This window comes from Phragmites australis, chromosome 2 (genome assembly GCF_958298935.1).
Source record: "Phragmites australis chromosome 2, lpPhrAust1.1, whole genome shotgun sequence".
Lineage (NCBI taxonomy): Eukaryota > Viridiplantae > Streptophyta > Magnoliopsida > Poales > Poaceae > Phragmites > Phragmites australis.
Genome location: NC_084922.1, coordinates 32,768,836 through 32,786,602, shown reverse-complemented (window position 1 = coordinate 32,786,602; position 17,767 = coordinate 32,768,836). Strand labels below are relative to the sequence as shown.

Below are 17,767 nucleotides of genomic sequence, written 5' to 3'. Positions count from 1 at the left end.
ATTTTTCTAAAATTAATTTATGCTACAACACTACACCACTGTAAACCAATCATTTTTAGTAAACATTGCAGGAGACACGACGGAGCACGGCCAAGTCCAACACTAGACGGAGCCAGCGCACCGCCTATCTTTCATCGCCGGCAGGAGACGTGCGGAGTGAGGCGACCAAACCGATGGCTCAGACCCCGGTCACCTGCGTATCAACGGCTCGGAGACCGGCCATTCACCCGCGGCCCCTTATCGTCACCGTCCACGTACCCCCATCATTGACTTGACCCTTCCTCACGCAACCCCCTCAGCTCCGCTCAATGACATGTCGGCCCTGACAAGCCCCCCTCCCGGCCGCAAGCGAAGCCTCTCACCGCCGTGATCCGTAACGCACGCAGCGAAACGGAATCTGTGTCACTGACATTTGAACCCAACGTTACGCGGGCCCCGGTTCACCGTCAGTGCAGACTAAAAATCCCGAGGTACGCAGGACGGGTAGCGAAGCGTGTCACGTACGAGGGCAGATCATTCGGAAAGCCCAGCAAGGCGAGCTGCAACACTATTTCACAATGACGTGCGGGCCAGCTACGCGTATCGGGGCCACAGGTCATTGAGGTTTCAGGAGGTGGGTGGGTAGGGGAATAGTTCGCTACCAAACTCGAGACCGATCCCTCATAATTCTCTTCCCCTCTCGCGATTTGGGTACTCCTGCTCCGGCTGCACCTCCGGCTCCGCCTCCCCGCACCAGTTTCCTCCCCCCTCCCCTCCCCTCGCCTCCCCTCTCCTCTCCTCTCTCCTCCTCAGTTCGAGAGAGAGAGAGAGAGAGAGCTACCTGCAACCTCGAGTATCATTTTGGTAAGCTTCGAGCCCCTCCGCGTGGAATTCGATCCGTCGAGCTTGGTCTCGCTCGATGGGGAAGTTATAGCAACCAGTAGCTGCGAAATTCATTTGGGGTCCGGCGTACCGCGAGGTAGTCTAGTGCTATAGAGTTTTGATGGGCGATGGCGCGATCCCGTGGGGATTCGCTTGTCCTGATTTAGGGGTTTGGGTTTTGGTGAATTTGAAGTTGGGGGGATGGTGATTCTGTTGGGAATATGGGGGGGGGGGGGGGGTTGGCGCTTCGGGGGGCTCGCTGGATTCGGAGGCTTGAGATCCTTGCTTGCTCCCATCCTTGACTCTACTTTTGGGGGTTTTGTTTTCTCCGCTTGGAGAACTTGGCTTGCTTTGGTTTCTCTAATTCGTTTGTTTTCCCCCCGGAATCGTGCCTCCTTCGCCGAAGGAAACATGTACTTTCGAGCTAAATCTTTCTAGTGCACAGGGCGATCTGAGTGTTTATGTGAGTAACTTCGGGGCTTGTTCGCTGAAATTTCATGATTTTAGTTAAGAAAATGTTCTTTTGGGTAGCAAGTTGGGGGGGTAATTTAGAGGAAATAGTTGTCCTGCAACGAATTACCAAATTTTGTTGTATAGGGTTTGGTTCTCGTGTTGGTCTCACGTGATCTCACCTTGTTACTGAATATATTTCATGGAACTTGGGTGTTTGTTGCCACTTCTTGTTTTTATGTAGTGATTTGCTACCGATCAAGCCGCTATCTGTTGTCTGTTGTAGTACTTTGCAATACAACCGGTCTTGTATTTAAGTCTCCCTGTCTATCTCGTTGCTTCCATGCAGTTTCTAATACTCTTGTGTTGCACAGCAAAATTAGTAATAAAACCATGCCTAATACATCTAGGGTTATGCAATTTCCCATGTAGTTGAAGAGTACTGTAATAAGTAAACCGTTTTTCAGTTGCCCCTTTTAGCTGGTAAAAGGGGACTGCTTTTGCGTATGCTAAAGAACATTTGCAGAAACATGTGATTGAAGAGTAGAAATTGTCTGAGAAGGCAAGATCTTTGGCCAATGGCAGCGCCTTTTCATTCCTTCACGTGTTTTTTTTTTTGGCAAAATTGGCACCAGACTTGTTGCGCAAGTTTTAGGGTATTAAGGTGTGGGAAGATATGTGATGTTAGTGAGCTCCGATTTGGTAGATGTGCTATTTGGTTTATAGCTTTAGATCTCATGGTTGCAGTTGGGTTGCACTGGGAAAATCAGATCCGCAAAAGTTAGATGTTTATGATACTTGTACTCCTGTTTGCTGCGCAAGTATTGTTGGGCTGTAGGATAATTAAGTACAAGTGGTATGTCACACAATATTAGCTTAAAAACAGATAATTTGGCATGGATGTTTTTACTCGAGTATGCCAGCTGTCTCCAGTATCAAGTAACACTGACAGAGTGGCAGATGCTAGATACATAATTATATTGCATATTGGGTGTCTATATGTCTGATGCTTGCACTCCTTGATGAATCTGATATGGCACAATGCATGTTGTCGGCGCATTAGGTGGGAAAAATCCAGGTTGCACTTTCAAGTAACTGCAGCTTTACGTGCTTGCATTTCATTTTTCAAGAGGTCTGTTCGTTTGTGTATGTGCACGGTTGCAATATGTCACCTTTTTTACCTTCTTTCACAAAAGTTACTGTGGGGTTTAGGGTTTTGTTACTACCGATGTACCAACACAATGGCAATATCTGTTTTAAAATAGTGATAGGAAGAAGATTTAATCCATATAGCTATTAGCAAACGCTATTACATCTTGTCATGTATTCATTATCCTTTCGTTCCCTTCTGTTATTGTTGTGCTGAGTCTTTGTGCTCTGCTCCTTATTAAAAGATTATTTTTTCCAACTTTTGTAGTGTATGTGCAGAGAGTTTTGATTTTCTGAACGAGAGCACTGGTCAAGATGCCAGCACTGAGGATGAAGAGGATGTTTGATGATGATGGTTTTGGGAATGAGTTCAACACCAAGGCCGTGAAATCCATGAAAATTTCGCATTTTCATGTCGGTGAGTTGGAGCAGTCAGCTGTGTTGAACTCATCTGATAAATATCCTCAGGATGGTAAGTAACTCTCTATCTCTCAAAAAAGTGCCTGCATGTGCATAAACTACTAGTCTATCTCTCTCAGAGTGTGATTTGTTGATATATCATATTTCATTGAATTTTATTAACTCTCTGGTAAAGGTACCTTTAAATTAGCTCAACTGTTTGTTCTTGGATCTCTCTGATACTTCATGCTGTGCCCTTGACTGGGAACTATAAATATCCTTAACGGTACATTTAGAAGCCACATTGATTGTCACACAATGCGTAGCTAGATAATCTTATGAAAATGTGATAATTTTACATTTTTTTAAGTTGGTTTCGTATGTGCAATTCGTTAAATAATCAGAACAATATGTTTACACCATGCATTTTTAGTGACTGTAGGTTAGCAACATCACTGAGCATGTGTTGATGTGTATATTTTATGGATTGACAGTTTCTCTTTTTTCTGCAGAGCCTGATCCGACAATTCAGCTTGCTGGCCAGGATATTAGGGCAACAGAAGCTGCTGGCTTGCATGATTTGCTTGGAGGAACGTCCATTGCTGTTCTCAAGGTGCTGTAGCATCATCTCGAATCATAAAAAACACAGTGATAACTTACTGTGCACTTATCCTTATTTTGATTTTAATAATTTCCATTCTAATCTATGATAGTGGCTCATGTATTTCAACTGTCTAAGGATCACATTCTTCATTTGGCTAGCATTTGAAATATTGCCACATAATGTGCTTAGGTCACATTTTGTGCTTGGATGTTTCCTGGTGCTAACTCTTTCTATTGTGCTTTTGTTGTCATCCAAAATGATAAGGATATTAATTTCTCTTCATTTTATCTATAGATATGATTGCATGAAAGTCCTCACTAAGTTCCCAGCCTTGATTTTCATGTTGGTTGAACCTGTGAGAAAGGGTGAAATGATGCATAACGTATAAATATAATTACAGCTGATTGAGATATAACTACTGCAGTTACCTGCTGCTTGTTATCACTTGACCTTTTGTTTGAATTGTTATAAGTAACTGATTAATGTGGCTACACAGGGATCACCTTAGTTTGATCTAAGTAAAAATTGAAGTCTGGGTATATTGCTTTGTTATTTTGTGTCTTCTGTGCTGTTTGATTTCCTTTTGCGGTCTCAAACTTCATATGAGCTTCTCTTGGGACCTAAGATTGCCCTTTTGATATTCAGGATTTAACATCTGAAGTGGGAGTTTCACCAAATTCCGAGGTTGATTCCTTCGCTAATGGCACCAAATCTCAGTTAAATGTAGTAAATTATGTTGACAAAGGTAAGGAGTAGCCCTTTCCACTACAATGAATATCTTTGTTGGCATTGAGTATGGGAATAGGGCTGGGAATGCAGATCTATAAAGAGAAGTTTAGTAGGCATTAATTTGATATGCACGTTTCCATCAGTTCAATTAATTAGTTCTGAAGAATTTTTGACAAGTAATGAATCACATTATGACCTCAAATGGTTTGCTATTATGCCATGGCTACTGATCTTGAGCTTTGCTGTATTGCTTGCCTGTAATATAAGCTTGGTCCATGCATCAGGCTCATGAATATGATAAATATTTGTTCATGGTCAGTCTATTTTGCGTGGCCTGTTGCAGTTTCATAAATTAGAACCCCAGTCCCTTGCAGGTCTGTCACCAGCAGGGGCGGATCTTTTTCCGGTTCATATATGCTGGTGCATGCGTCTGGAGAACATACTTCTAAATTTTTATTTCAGTTAGTGAAGCACATCAAGCATGCCTACTCCTTGAAAAGGCCTACCTGATCAGCTTAAGGATCTTAAGATTAACCAACTCTGAGATCTGCCATGCACACATGGCGGAAGCCCTGGTCCTAGAACCGAAAACCCATACCTTTTAAGAAATGAAAAAAAAGGCATAGAGAGTCCAGCCCATTTATGTGTCATGCAACCCGGGGCGTGGCTCTTTTCTAGCTCTGCCCTTGAATTACTTGTTTACTTTACAAAAGACAATTGGTTATCAGTTAATTATTTCCCTAAATCTAGGCATGTGTATTCATTTATTATTTTTTTACAGAGTTTGCAGATGAGGATGTAAATTCTTCAGCACACAATTTTTATGCTGTTAATGATCATGAAGCAAGCTGGGGTTCAAATCAGGGTTGCAGCCTGCTGGACATTTATGGTCCAGATGATGCTTTCTCTTTCTTATTTGATAACCCACCTGATCTTCTGCCTAGTTATACTGGACTATGCGACGAATTTGTACCCATTGATGCATTGATAAACATGAGTGGCAGATGTGGAGTATTCCCACTTATGGAGAGTGCCACAGTAGCGAGTAATGTTAATAAGCAATGCTCATCTGAGGTTGATATGTGCTTTAGTAACCCTGAGGTGTTAGAGTGGCTTAATCCACATCTATCCGAGGAGGATTTACCAGATCTTATTGATTATGCTGTGTTGAATTCAAAAGCTGCTTCTGTATCAAAAGAGCAAGGGACCAGGAAGGTCACTCTTGTACTTGATTTAGACGGTATGTTGCTAAGCATGAAAGGAATCAATATCTTTGAAGACTTAATTGCTTGCCCTTGAGAATAATGAATTTATTTCTTCTTCCTGTGCAGAAACCCTTGTTCATTCGACTATGGAGCACTGTGATGATGCTGATTTTACTTTTCCTGTGTTCTTTAATATGAAAGAGCATGTGGTATATGTGAAAAAGAGACCACATGTCCACATGTTCCTCGAAAAGATGGCTGAGATGTTTGAGGTAGTGATATTCACAGCCAGTCAAAGTGTTTATGCAGACCAGTTGCTTGACATGCTGGATCCAGAGAAAAAACTTTTCACCAAGCGTTATTTCCGGGAATCATGCGTATTCACAGAGAGCAGCTACACAAAAGATCTGAATGTTGTCGGAGTTGACCTCGCAAAGGTTGCCATAATTGACAACACTCCACAGGTAAACTGCTGTGATAGATTCTTCATCAGTTCGTGCTCTTTACTGAGTTGAAGTAGTTTATGATCCTGAAAATAAGAAGTGCTCTAAACCGACATCTCAGTTTGAAAACTTCCAGTACCATATCTTTTGTCACAGTTAATTTAGAGATTTCACAAGGTATTATGCTAGCTGGTGATCGTCTTGTTACTTGTTCGATTCAGGTTTTCCAGTTGCAAGTGAATAATGGTATACCAATAGAGAGTTGGTATAATGACCCCTCGGACGAGGCGTTACCTCAGTTGATCCCTTTCCTGGAGACCCTTGCTGTTGCGGATGATGTCCGACCAATCATTGCCAAGAAGTTCGGCAACAGAATAGATGGTTGCTGAAGTTTTTGAATTAAGTGTTAGGATATTCTTGTTTACTCACATAGCGGAACAAGAACTTGCATGATGTGTTGACAGGACTAGTTTGGACTTGATTCTCCTTACAGAAAATTGGTTTCATAGGATTAAGAATTTGGTGCGGGGCTATTTCTTAGAATTGTAAATATCCTCAATTTTGCTATGCGATCTTGTACATAGAATGCTGTCGGAAATGAAAGACTGAAAGTGAACCTCCTTGCATAATTTCTTTGCACCCTTGCCATGTGTGGCTAAGTGTTCGATACTACGACATTTTCTCTGGCCGTGTGATGGTCGATGGACGCGTCGTATAATTTCATGAGCACATGCGAACAAGAAGTTCCTTGAGTAATGAGGTTACAGGAACTATTTTTGTGAAACGCTCGTCTTTCCTTGGAGGGAAACAGTCTAGGAACAAAATCCTATTATTTTATCGTCGTACTTTTCGTTGGATGTTACACAGTGGCTTGACAAAAAAGAGGTTCTGTATATAGTGTTCATGTTACTGCGGAAGCTGTGCCAAGGAAACTTACCTCAGGAAGATCTGTTCGATTGTAAAGTTATTTGCTCATTATTGTTCTTACTAATTTATTGTTGCTGAATTACCAAAGCTGAGTATTTATATAGTGGATATAACTAGGGTCTCCAACAATTCTAACTTACGTAAAATCTATTATCTCTACTATATGAAATATAAGTTGACTCATATGTCATCTCTTCCTCTACCACCATCTCATATAATAAGAGCTTCTAAAATTTAAATAATTTATTTATTTTTATCATGCACCCTTATCTTCTAATCTCCCGATTTGCTTTATTAATGAAAATAAACAAATAAATTAGGAGCGAAATTATCAGATAATTTTTTCTTTTTTAAAAAATTCTATCTAAAATCAAACTATGGCATTGGTCTAATATTTATGTTTTTGTTGTAACCCATAGATACTTAATGTAGGTGTCTGTTACTAAATGCCCTATAGTGTTGCTGGTCCGCACCTTGCCGGCCTGCGCAACTCGAGCGTGCCACCACCTCTCCTTGCAAGGAGACCACCCATGACTCCGTAATTTGAATATCACGACTACCAAATTTCAGTTTCAAAATTTATTCAACTAAAAGTTTTAAATTTTCAATCAAGATATGAATCTCCAAACTTACAGTTGAAGGAATTTATGTTCAACTAAGAAAAAAGAAACAATATTCTTTTAAATGCTTTAAGAAAAGCTATATGCATCGCCTCTGACTTGTAGTCCCCGGACCGATCCGTAGCCCCCAACAAAGCTGGCATATAAAAACATCACAAAAGGGCACAATAGAACAGGGTAAAGGGAAAGCGAGGAAGATGGCTTAATGCAACTGAGTTAAATTTCATTTCTCAAAATAAAATAAAATAAAGAAAAGAAGAAAGAACTAAGCTAACTGCTGTTATCAATCTGGACTGCCCTATCATCCTGGCAATTAGCATTGTTACTTTGATATTACAGAGCTAAACGTACACCAAAATTCCACAAATTAAAGAAGCGGCTGTCTACAGCAGTAATAATAAATATCAAGTCACTGTATATACAGAAGCTCGCTATTTTTATTGCCAGAGGTTTCCTTTCTTTCAAAGTACATAGCTTTCCCTGTAATCCTCTCCGCCCCTTCTTTTTTTCTTCTCAGAAATAACTGATTGCGTTCCTTGACGAGCTGGATCAAATGGACAGGAGGATAACTGTTATTTTCCATCAGACATCGCACTTCCTCCTCGATCAGAAATCTTTGATCCATTGTCTGAACATTTGGCTCATAAGGCCACTAGGGGAGTTGTTTGAAACTGGCTTCTTTTCGATCTTCCCCACGTTATTAATTCAACTCAGCTGAGGAGTTAGGAGGTGACAAATGCAACTAGTACATCCTAGAAACTCCATATTGAACAGCATTGACCTTGTTGTAGCCAACAGCAATGCCATCAAAAGGGGTGATTCCCTGAATCATGCTAGACTGCAACGCAGCTCTTTCGGCAACATCAGCTTTCAGGACACCTTTCGGTATGTAGTAGGAAGACCTCAAGTCAGGAGACATCTGTGGCACTACCTTGGCATCCATGAAACGCTGTGCTGGCTGGTACTGCATGTGATCTTTTTCAAGCTCCTGTTGGAGCTCTCTGTCTGAGTTGACAGACTTTCGATGGTAGGTGTATGCTGATAGGTTAGAGGTGGCTGGAGGAAGTACTGGATTCCTCGCCACCCTTCGTTGACTGTATGGATCAACAAGAGTCGAGTTCTCAAATGGTATTACTGGTCCAACCACTCTTCCTGGTCTAGCTGGGAAAATTTCAAAAATAGATTATATTAGATTGATGGCGTTTGAAGAATGCACAATGGATATTTATTTAGGAGAAATTATCACCTGCTGGAATCCTTTGGGGAATTTGAGAAGTTGCGTTTGGAGGAATCGGATTAGAATGAACTGTAGTAGTCCTGCAAATAGCATATTAAAACAACAGTCAATTTCAAAGGCAATCTGTTATTAGTATAGCCACAAATAACCCAACTTGTAGTGAAATTCCTGGCCTTTGTTTTCACAGTTTCACAAGGTCATCAAAGATTAGTCCTTTAACATGAAAATATGAGCTACTCATTTTACTCCCAAGAAACTAAAAAACTATTGCACCAAATTCTTTTCATGCAATAAGTTTTTCCAAAAAGCAGAACATAGCAGCATGAAAAATGGAATGAGAACTGTGAAAAAGTTAGCCACCTTGGGAGAGAAACATGCTTCCTGTCTGATGAGGGGATGAGTGTCCCACTCTTTCCTCCATTTCCCTCCAAGTTAGCAAATTGTCTCCGGAAATTGTCAACAGCACTGCATAATAGTAACAATTAGGCGCAATTAAAGAAGCCTCAGGTATGAACACTGACACGTAGCAGGTGGAAATAAACAGAAAGGAAAACAGGAGAAACAAAAGATTGAATAGTTCTCATGAAAAATACCTAGGATATAGAAAGTTTGTTTTCTCAGTTCCATTCATGTAATCTTTGAGAAGTTGAGGATGATACTCCAATATCTCCAGGAATATAAGTTCCTTGATGTCCTCTTTGGTCACCTTTCGTCGCTCAAACTCAAATTCCATTTTTGTTATTGGTTGGCATGATGGTTCTCTCTCTACTTTCGCAAGGCCTTTAAAATATGGATCAGCCAATGCCTGATTATGTACATCAATGATGAAAGAAACATTATTGGAGTGACTTTTAAGAACTAATCATGACTGGGCGTATCAATCAAATAGAAGCACAAAATATGTTTTTTGAGTTAAGAAGTTCAAACACTCATTACCTCTTCAGCAGTTGGCCTATCCTTGGGGTCAAATGCTAAAAGCCTCTGCAAAAGTTTGAGTGCAGCAGGGTCTGCTTTCGGAAACCTCTCAGAAAATGGTACTGGCTGTTTTTTCCTCATGCTACTCAAGTACCTTCTTGCCTTCTCATTCCGAATCTGTAGTTACCAAAGGATCAATGGCGCTTGACATTTGTGGGCAATTTACTCTGGAACATTAGGCATAAATGAGAAAGCATACCCTGGAAACTGTATCGAGCGATGGTATACCCAAGAGATCAGTCATTAAATCCAACTGGTGGACCACATTTTTTCCAGGAAACAAAGGCTTCCCTGTTAAGATCTCCGCAAAAATGCAGCCAATACTCCATATGTCAATAGCTGGTGAATACTGCACAGAACAACAAAATGAGGGGATAAAGCAGAAAATATTGATAGCTAACATAATACTCCCTCCAATCACAAATAAGTGTCATTTTGGGTTGCGTGCAGTCAACATTTTCAAACTTTGGCTACAAATTACTCTTCATGTATTGAGTTAGGATATTTGAGACTGATACTGGTAGATTTGTCTCGAAAAGTAGTTTCATAATAGTATAACTTTGCTATATTCTATAAACATATTACACCAAAAAGTAGGTAGCCAAAGATGTGTTTTGGGGACCGTGTTGATGTCCAAAATGACATTTATTTGTGACTAGGGGGAGTAGTTCTCAGAATGTTACATAATTACATTGATGTTATCCACTTGTTCTCAACACTAGTCCCTCAACAAAAACTGCACTTTACTGTAAATGCTACTTTCCTCCACCTAACCAAAGAATGCTGCAGCTTATCTATGATTATCGATGAAGGCAATACCTACTAAAAGGTAGCAATGCCATCTAGAATGTTAAGTTCTGTAGAAGAATGCAGCTCCTGAACAAACAATTGGAAGGAATAATCCTTGGTATGCCAGCTAGTAGATAGCAAAATGGGAATCAGATGAGATGAATGGTCGATGCAAAATCACATTCAGCTATTGGACACTTGGGCATCAAAGGGATGTGATGACTGTAGGACAGCAGGAGACATTAACAAAATGGTCATCCAATCCTTCAAACAATGATAAGATATAAAGATATTTACTTTAAATAGACCAATTGGAGGAAAGAACAGCGTGGAAGAAAAGGATAAACGTATGATCAGGACTGATTCAGTGGTGAGAAAGATGAAGTTTCAAAGAGAAAAAACTCGACTAGGGGGAGAGGCGTCCACCCTAGCATTAATATGTAGGCGAGAATCGAACCCTGGTTGGCTGGGTGACATCCACCCCCGCTAGCCAATATATCTCAAGGAGATTCTCAGAAGAGTGCCAATCAAATAAAGCAAATTTTGTTGAGCCTGCAACGAAGTATCCCTGATGCAAGCTACAAGTAAAATGGGCCAAATACGGCACTATGTACTCCCGTTCAGAATCAAAATAGGCACATAGCCAGGCCAGTGGTGAGAAACATCAAGTTTCAGAAGAGTACCAATCAAATTAAGCAAACTTCGTTGAGACTTGAGAGCTTGGAACCAAGTATCCCTGTTGCAAGCTACAAGCAAAATGAGCCAAATATGGCACTATATAGTATATACCCCTGTTCAGAATCAAAATAGGCACACAGCCAGGCCACTCAACTAGGATTAGGGTCAAATCAATAGGGGAAGTCCTCTGATAGTGATTACTATGATCGTATATCAGGTAAGCATCCTAAGGCGATTACTACGGTATAGAATATACCAGCATACTGGCTCACAACAGCACATCATGCATAGCCATGAATAGGTGGCTATAGATGAGCTGTCACGGCCCTTTTATCAGCACAGGCAAGTCGATTCCATAGCCTCCACTCGTAGTGTGTATTAAGATACGATAGTTCAGTCTCACAATATTATACACAGAAAGGAACTCCATGGTCATAAAGACAAAAAGATCTCCGTGGCGCATCACAGATGAAGAGCACACTTGAAACATTGTATATGGAGAAAACAGAGTCCTTTTCTTCTATTGAAAGGTGCATAACAATATAACATTGTACCAAATAACACAACTTGTTCAGCATTGTCATAAGGAATGTTCTGAGATAAGGTAGCACAAGCAGTACTCCAACAAAGGCAGATTGATTACCTTAGAAAAGAAAGATCCACACAGTTCAGGAGCCCTATACCATCTTGTAGCAACATAATCCTGCAAAGAGTTGCGAAATGGAATATGAGAACTCACTGGCAAGAAGTATGCTTGAATATTAATCGAATCTGGCAAATAAGTGCCATATGAATCTAGTGTAACAAAATATACATACCGTCCAGAACACTGTTGTAGATGTGTCATTGAATGCCACTCTTGCCAGTCCAAAATCACATATTTTAAGTTTACAGTTAGCATTGGCCAATATATTCTTCGGCTTCAAATCACGATGATAAACATTAGCTGCAATTACATAAACTTACAGTTAGACTATATCCAGTAGATATAAACCGTGCATGTATCATTTCTGGTCCTTCTGGAAGATCTAGCAATGAGTATTGTTGATGGCTCCATGATGGACAGTAGAAAGTAGTTACGTTAACTTTGAAGGTATAGTGGGTTGATACAAAGAGTGAATGTGAGATGAGTTGCCACATATCAACAAAAAAGTTGCAAAGTACATGGATGGTATTTATAAGATCAACAATCAAAGGCTGCCAACAGATTAGAACCACCAGGTAACTTGAGATATCAAAAGAAGAACAGAGCAGTCAACAAAGCACACGATTTTTTTAGGGCACACAGCACATGATTAATTGGGAGGAAAAAGACATTTTTCTTCAAATTATAGCAGCCTTCATTAGTGGGTAAGCACTAAAAGTGAAATTCATGTGTGGGCGCACTACTCTGATCCTTGATGCTCCTAACAGAGCACAATGAAGGACCAATACAAAAGGCGTGAATGGGACTTGTCCCCATATTTTAGAAAAAGAAATGATCCCTTGGCACTAAAAAAGATTATGATATAAAGATAAAAACTGTAACTAAAACCGCAAGTTATAAAAAGAAGCATACCAGTATGAATATATTTCAGTGCGCGAAGCATCTGATAGAGAAAGAACTGATGATGCTCTTTGGTTAAGTCATCATTAGCCTTGATGACTTGGTGGAGGTCTGTATCCATTAGCTCAAAGACAACATAGATATCTTTGAAATCTCTCCTTGACGGAGGCAGCATTATATGCTTGATCTCAACTATATCAGGATGCCGTAATAGTCGAAGTAATTTGATCTCACGAAGGATCCGGGCAGCATCAGATAAGTGCTCAAAGATATTGTGTATTTTCTTGATTGCCACCTTGTCACCCGTATGTTGGTCAATAGCTGAGCAAACGACACCATAACTTCCTTTGCCAACGACTTCTTGAATTTTGTATCTGTTAGCATCACCATATTCACTGAAGAAATCCATCTCTGATGAACCCTGAGCAAAGTTTAACAAATTTGAGTTAACGCTGTCCAGCAAATAACTAATATAAAAAGAAAGAACATGCAATGGCTCCACTTCAACTGAATAGAAATGTAGAATCTCCCTCAAGAACTACGATAAATGTCAGATCACCGAGCTTTCACCCCCGTGACCAGAACGAATAACATTAGAAAAGGTTTTGACCGTTCTTTGGATGATCCTAGGGTGATCATACGTGATACCCTCAGTATTTGCATGAAACAACTTTGATGAGAATATGCAACCATAATCCCAAGATCTCCAGACATAGGAAAAGAATACTCAAGATAACAATCAACAAGAAGACCGCTAAAGATTGTGTGAAGCTTGGTGTAAAGCTTGCTTCCCAGTTGTGGCCAAACAGACAGCTTAAACAGCAGGCTCATAATCAGTGTTCAACTAACTCACAGAGATTCTGTCATGAAGAGCAACTGGGAACTTGATAGTTTATGGATCAGATTCAAATGGTAGCAACACCTTCCCTCCGATGCCAACCTCCTTTCTCTCCAGCAATGAGCAGAGCAAGGCTGATCAAGCGCGAAGACAAAATGATACTCGCAGAAGTCGAACAATGACTCTTTAAGGAAGTGTTATTGGGCATAAAACCATCTCAATCAACATGCCTGCTGAGTGGGTATAGAATATATGATAAGCTAATCCACTGGAACATATTAACATGATTGGGCATCCTTTTCTTCCAAAGAAAATAAGGTAAGAGAGGCCAAAGAATGGATTAGGATAAACATCTACGCAGCGAATCTAATTCCGCGTTTGTGATACCTCTAAGTCGCAACTGAATCAGCCTTTTTCTGGAGTGCTATCACGGATTAGCAGGGTCGAAAAAGGCCTGACCAGTCCTTCAAGGAGCAATTTGTATACGGCAGAGTTGGAAAAGTTGCGAATGATACCATTGCCTTTGGAGGCACAAAAAGAAGACGTTGCCCGACACCAGAAGAGTTCAGATATTATCAAGAAAGCAGCCACTTGCAAATCCAACAGAGATCCTTCTGGTAATTCTGAAAACTTCCGATCCAGAAAAAAGAAGGGGGAAAATTCTCTTTGGCAAGCGCACAAACTTGGACTGTGGCTCCACAGCTCAAATCCACTTGCAACTATATGCGATCATCCTCAAGAAAGACGACGAAAAGTTGCAGAAAACAATGTCAAGAGTAAGTCCTTACGGCCGTGCGCATCCGGGAACCCAAATTTTCAGGGGAAAAAGCAATCTTTTTTCACATATCACACGATTTCAGAGCTGTTATCCTTCCCGCAAGGTCCAAGCCGGCAGGCCGACCGATCTCCAAACGCCAACAACCCACAAGACCGTGCGTCCACCCGGACCCCAACCACCCCGCAAGAAACAAACCAAATTCCCACCGAGAGGCCGTGCTCCTCACCTTCCTCCGCTGCCGCTGCTCCGCCTGCATCGCTCCCCGGCCTCCGCCTCACCGCTCCTCCACCCGCGAGCCTACCCGCATTTGCCCCGCCGCGCCGCCGCACGCGACGCCCGCTTCCCCGCGCCCCCGCACGAGGGGAGAGATCTCCCTCCCTCCCTCCCTCCCTCCCTCCCTGGATGGGAGATCGAGCCCGCGCAACGCAGCCGGAACGCTCGCCTCGCCTCGCCCCGCTCTGTGGCCCGCCTTGCTGCGACTGAGCAACTCGCGGCGAGGTCGCGGGGGGTCTGGTGTGGTGTTGGATTTCTGATGCCCGCTGGGACGCGAGGTGGCGTTAAAACAGACGAGTCGAGCTCTCTCTTTCGCTCGCTCGCTCGCCCGTCGTCTGGGTGCCGTGCGATGCCAGCGACCTGGGCTGCCTGGGTCTGTCGGGTTCGGCGATTTCGTGATCCCGTCCGCGGCTCCGGTTTCGCGTTAAAAAGCAGCCTTTTCTTTTTGACAGCGGCGCCGTGGGGCGGCCGGTTACGTTCCGTGGCCCGCCATGTGGGGACGCTGCGCGGACGGCTCCTTCCCCGAAGCTTCACAGTGCTACTTCAATATATACCTCACAATATATACAAATTTATATGATCGATATAAATATATTTCTAATAAAAATAATTACACCTTAGTAGGTAGCTTCGTTCCTGTTCTTGTTCCTGTTCCTGTCCCTGTCCCTGTCGTCACCCTGATGTTGCGGAGCTAAGACGAGCAGACTTGGCACTTCGCACGGTAGGATGCTTATTTCATAGCATTGGTGTTTCATCAAGCATCAATTAAGTGTTTACGTATTTAACTAGCATTAATAAGTATACCAAATACCCGATTAAACATCTATAAAAAGATGTTTGTATGGGAGAGATGTTCTTTTATATAGGCGCTTTATGGCGTGACTGCACTCAGCCACTCCTACACTTTTGCAGTGGAGATGCCCGGAGCAGAATGGGGCTCTATGGACGGGTGGCTTGCATGACTTTCTGTTTGCGGAAGAGTTCGGTTGGTTGGTGTGACGGCAGGGATTTTAATTTTGTTTTACAATTTTTTTTTCACCGGTGAAACGATGAAATTTGTGAAATTTTATTTATTTTTATCATCTGTTCGATTCTACATATCAGTAAAAGAAAATTTTAAAATTAGATATTTCGTTTCCTACTAAAATTCAATGAAAATTTTAATCCCTGTCGATGACCGGTTGTCTGATAGATAGAGCAGATTATACATACTCTTTCAAATCCTACCTTACCTAGTTAGCTTGTCATTTCCATTTTCTTTCTGTGGGGTCACATGGGGATGTGTGCGTGGGCCATGGAGTGCAAGTATTTCCACCTATGGAAAAAGATCTAGAAAAACTCCTTTCTCTCCCCTCCAAAAATCGTTTTTCTAAGGTTATCGGATCATCTCTAATAGATACTCTAAAAATTCATTCTCTACAATATTATTACAGCACCATCTAACACTATTATAATATCTCATATTTTTTCATTTCTAACAACTAACTTGTTTTCTACCTTACATTATTTTTATCCTCTGTTTATATCCACGGTCGTTCTCAGTAAACATTATTGCAAAACCGATGAACAGTATTAAGAGTACCTCAAATTTAGAATATCTAGTCCTCTCTCTCCTTATCACTGTATCGCCGCTGTAGCAGTAAAAAAATGATTCTGCTAGAGCTGGTTTGCAGCGGACGGATCCCATATTGGCTACTGTAGCAGCCGATAACGATTTGCTGGAGTTGGGCTCAGCCAGGTAGAAGATGCAGATTGTGTAGCAGGAAACTTCCGGTGTTTTGGGGTAGGCATGTCTCGTGCCTGCCATGATAAGATGACACAATTATCGGTCGGTAGATCTGGATTGCTTCAACAAAATAATACGATACGGTTTTACTTTGCCGTATGCTCTAACTTTGCAGAGATTCTACTTCATCACAAGTTATATTTTTATCCTAATTTTGTGGAATTTTTAAAATTCCAGTCTGAAAGTGTCATGGAGTTAAGGTCATGTGACTACGTGAGGTAGAGGAGTTGGTGAATGGGTGCATGTCACTAGGTGCGTAAATTCCATGCCACATTGAAAACCTTTTAGTCATACAATTTAAAATCTGAATATCTCTGTTGTGCATAAACACATGACCATTATTCCATCGAACACGCATGTGGGTGTACCACAAGTTATTTGGCTACGATTTGTTGATGACGAACGTGGAACGGATGATACTTCATAGGTTCAATAATTCATATCGATTGAGTGTGGTGGCTTGGAGAAACCAAGCGATCCAATCCTTTTTCTTTAGACTACTGTGTATTAATGAGAACTCAATAATGTTACCCGGTCTTTTTCCTCTAGATGACTAGGTGTAAATGAGAACTCAATAATGTTAAATTATGAAGAGCCAATCATTTAAACAATAATTGCAATTCTTTGATTGCTCTTTTTTTCCACTATGCTGTTTTCCTGGACGATTGGAAGATAGTTCATATCTTCAAAACGTTTTACGTCGGAGTTCATCAGTTCTAGAGATAATAATGTTAGAAAATAATTAATGCTCTTGTAGCTATAACCAAAACGGTTCCATGTTTTGTTGAATTTCCTAGCTGGTCAAGTGTACCAAAATTAATGTAGTTCACCTAATTATATACCCAGAAGTCCGGAAATATTCCCTGGTGTACTAACCATCTGTACTTCAGCTGAATAATATTGTTTGGAGATATTCATACCTCAACCTCCACGAAAAATGTCTAAAAAAGTTGCATCTGCAGTTCTCGGCGTGCAACAATTGGCACGATTGTTCCGTGTGTTGTGTGCACACTTGTTTATATATAATTTGGTTGGGGGTTACACACTTACACTGGTCATAAACTAATTTTCCATTACGTGTAGCTTTTGAATCGCAGAATTTGTTGACCGTGATGAGGCTACGCACGATTTCTTTTTTCTGATTACAAGGAAGAAGAGACAAATGCACACGCACGCTCAGTCATACCACATGCGAATGCGAATGCGAATGCGAATGCGAATGCGAGCTAAACTTGGGTCTGGTTGGCGTGAAGATTAATTCAATTAATCTATACCGGACACGTTACAAATCTTCGAGGAAAATTACTTGACACCCATCCCATGACATTTTCGCCGCATTACAAAAAGTTGACTGGAGTGTATGATATGTGCCCTAGAAGTTTCATTTTCTACCATGTCCGTGACATTTTGTGTCGTGTTCCTTTGTTTAAGTAAGCAACGTTACCCAGAGAGAGAGAGAGAGTGTATATATATATATAAA

The 17,767-nt window shown here is 41.3% G+C and overlaps 2 protein-coding genes across 4 annotated transcripts; one reads left to right on the top strand and one right to left on the bottom strand.

The window, feature by feature from the left end:
- The first annotated feature begins 693 nt into the window (after window positions 1-693).
- Window positions 694-6,469, top strand: LOC133908423 (uncharacterized). The gene is made up of 7 exons (XM_062350446.1): window positions 694-843; window positions 2,729-2,932; window positions 3,372-3,472; window positions 4,109-4,208; window positions 4,974-5,432; window positions 5,524-5,861; window positions 6,062-6,469. The coding sequence occupies exons 2-7, from the start codon at window positions 2,776-2,778 to the stop codon at window positions 6,227-6,229; spliced, it is 1,323 nt and encodes a 440-aa protein (XP_062206430.1). The 5' UTR covers window positions 694-843; window positions 2,729-2,775; the 3' UTR covers window positions 6,230-6,469.
- Window positions 6,470-7,589: 1,120 nt separating this feature from the next.
- On the bottom strand, window positions 7,590-14,900 carry LOC133908421 (mitogen-activated protein kinase 8-like). Of its 3 annotated transcripts, none has more exons than XM_062350443.1 (10): window positions 14,455-14,900; window positions 12,625-13,033; window positions 11,885-12,012; window positions 11,710-11,769; window positions 9,799-9,948; window positions 9,561-9,716; window positions 9,218-9,429; window positions 8,985-9,089; window positions 8,634-8,704; window positions 7,590-8,548 (listed from the first exon to the last, which is right to left on the bottom strand). In XM_062350443.1, exons 1-10 carry the CDS (start codon window positions 14,482-14,484, stop codon window positions 8,130-8,132), a joined length of 1,740 nt encoding a protein of 579 aa, XP_062206427.1. In that variant the 5' UTR covers window positions 14,485-14,900; the 3' UTR covers window positions 7,590-8,129. The 3 variants fall into 3 exon arrangements, with proteins under 3 accessions (XP_062206427.1, XP_062206429.1, XP_062206428.1); XM_062350445.1 differs by lacking the exon at window positions 14,455-14,900 and adding an exon at window positions 13,838-14,077; XM_062350444.1 differs by lacking the exon at window positions 14,455-14,900 and adding an exon at window positions 13,466-13,691.
- Between the last annotated feature and the right edge of the window lie 2,867 nt (window positions 14,901-17,767).

Bases quoted from the DNA above. Each gene is read 5' to 3' on its own strand.
- LOC133908423 (XM_062350446.1), top strand. From the start codon at position 2,776: ATGCCAGCACTGAGGATGAAGAGGATGTTTGATGATGATGGTTTTGGG. The intron at 2,933-3,371 runs GTAAGTAACTCT...TTTTTTCTGCAG, and splicing joins TGATAAATATCCTCAGGATG to AGCCTGATCCGACAATTCAG. The intron at 5,433-5,523 runs GTATGTTGCTAA...CTTCCTGTGCAG, and splicing joins TCTTGTACTTGATTTAGACG to AAACCCTTGTTCATTCGACT.
- LOC133908421 (XM_062350443.1), bottom strand. From the start codon at position 14,484: ATGCAGGCGGAGCAGCGGCAGCGGAGGAAG. The intron at 9,430-9,560 runs GTAATGAGTGTT...GTACATAATCAG, and splicing joins ATAGGCCAACTGCTGAAGAG to GCATTGGCTGATCCATATTT. The intron at 8,549-8,633 runs GTGATAATTTCT...AAATTTTCCCAG, and splicing joins TCCCCAAAGGATTCCAGCAG to CTAGACCAGGAAGAGTGGTT.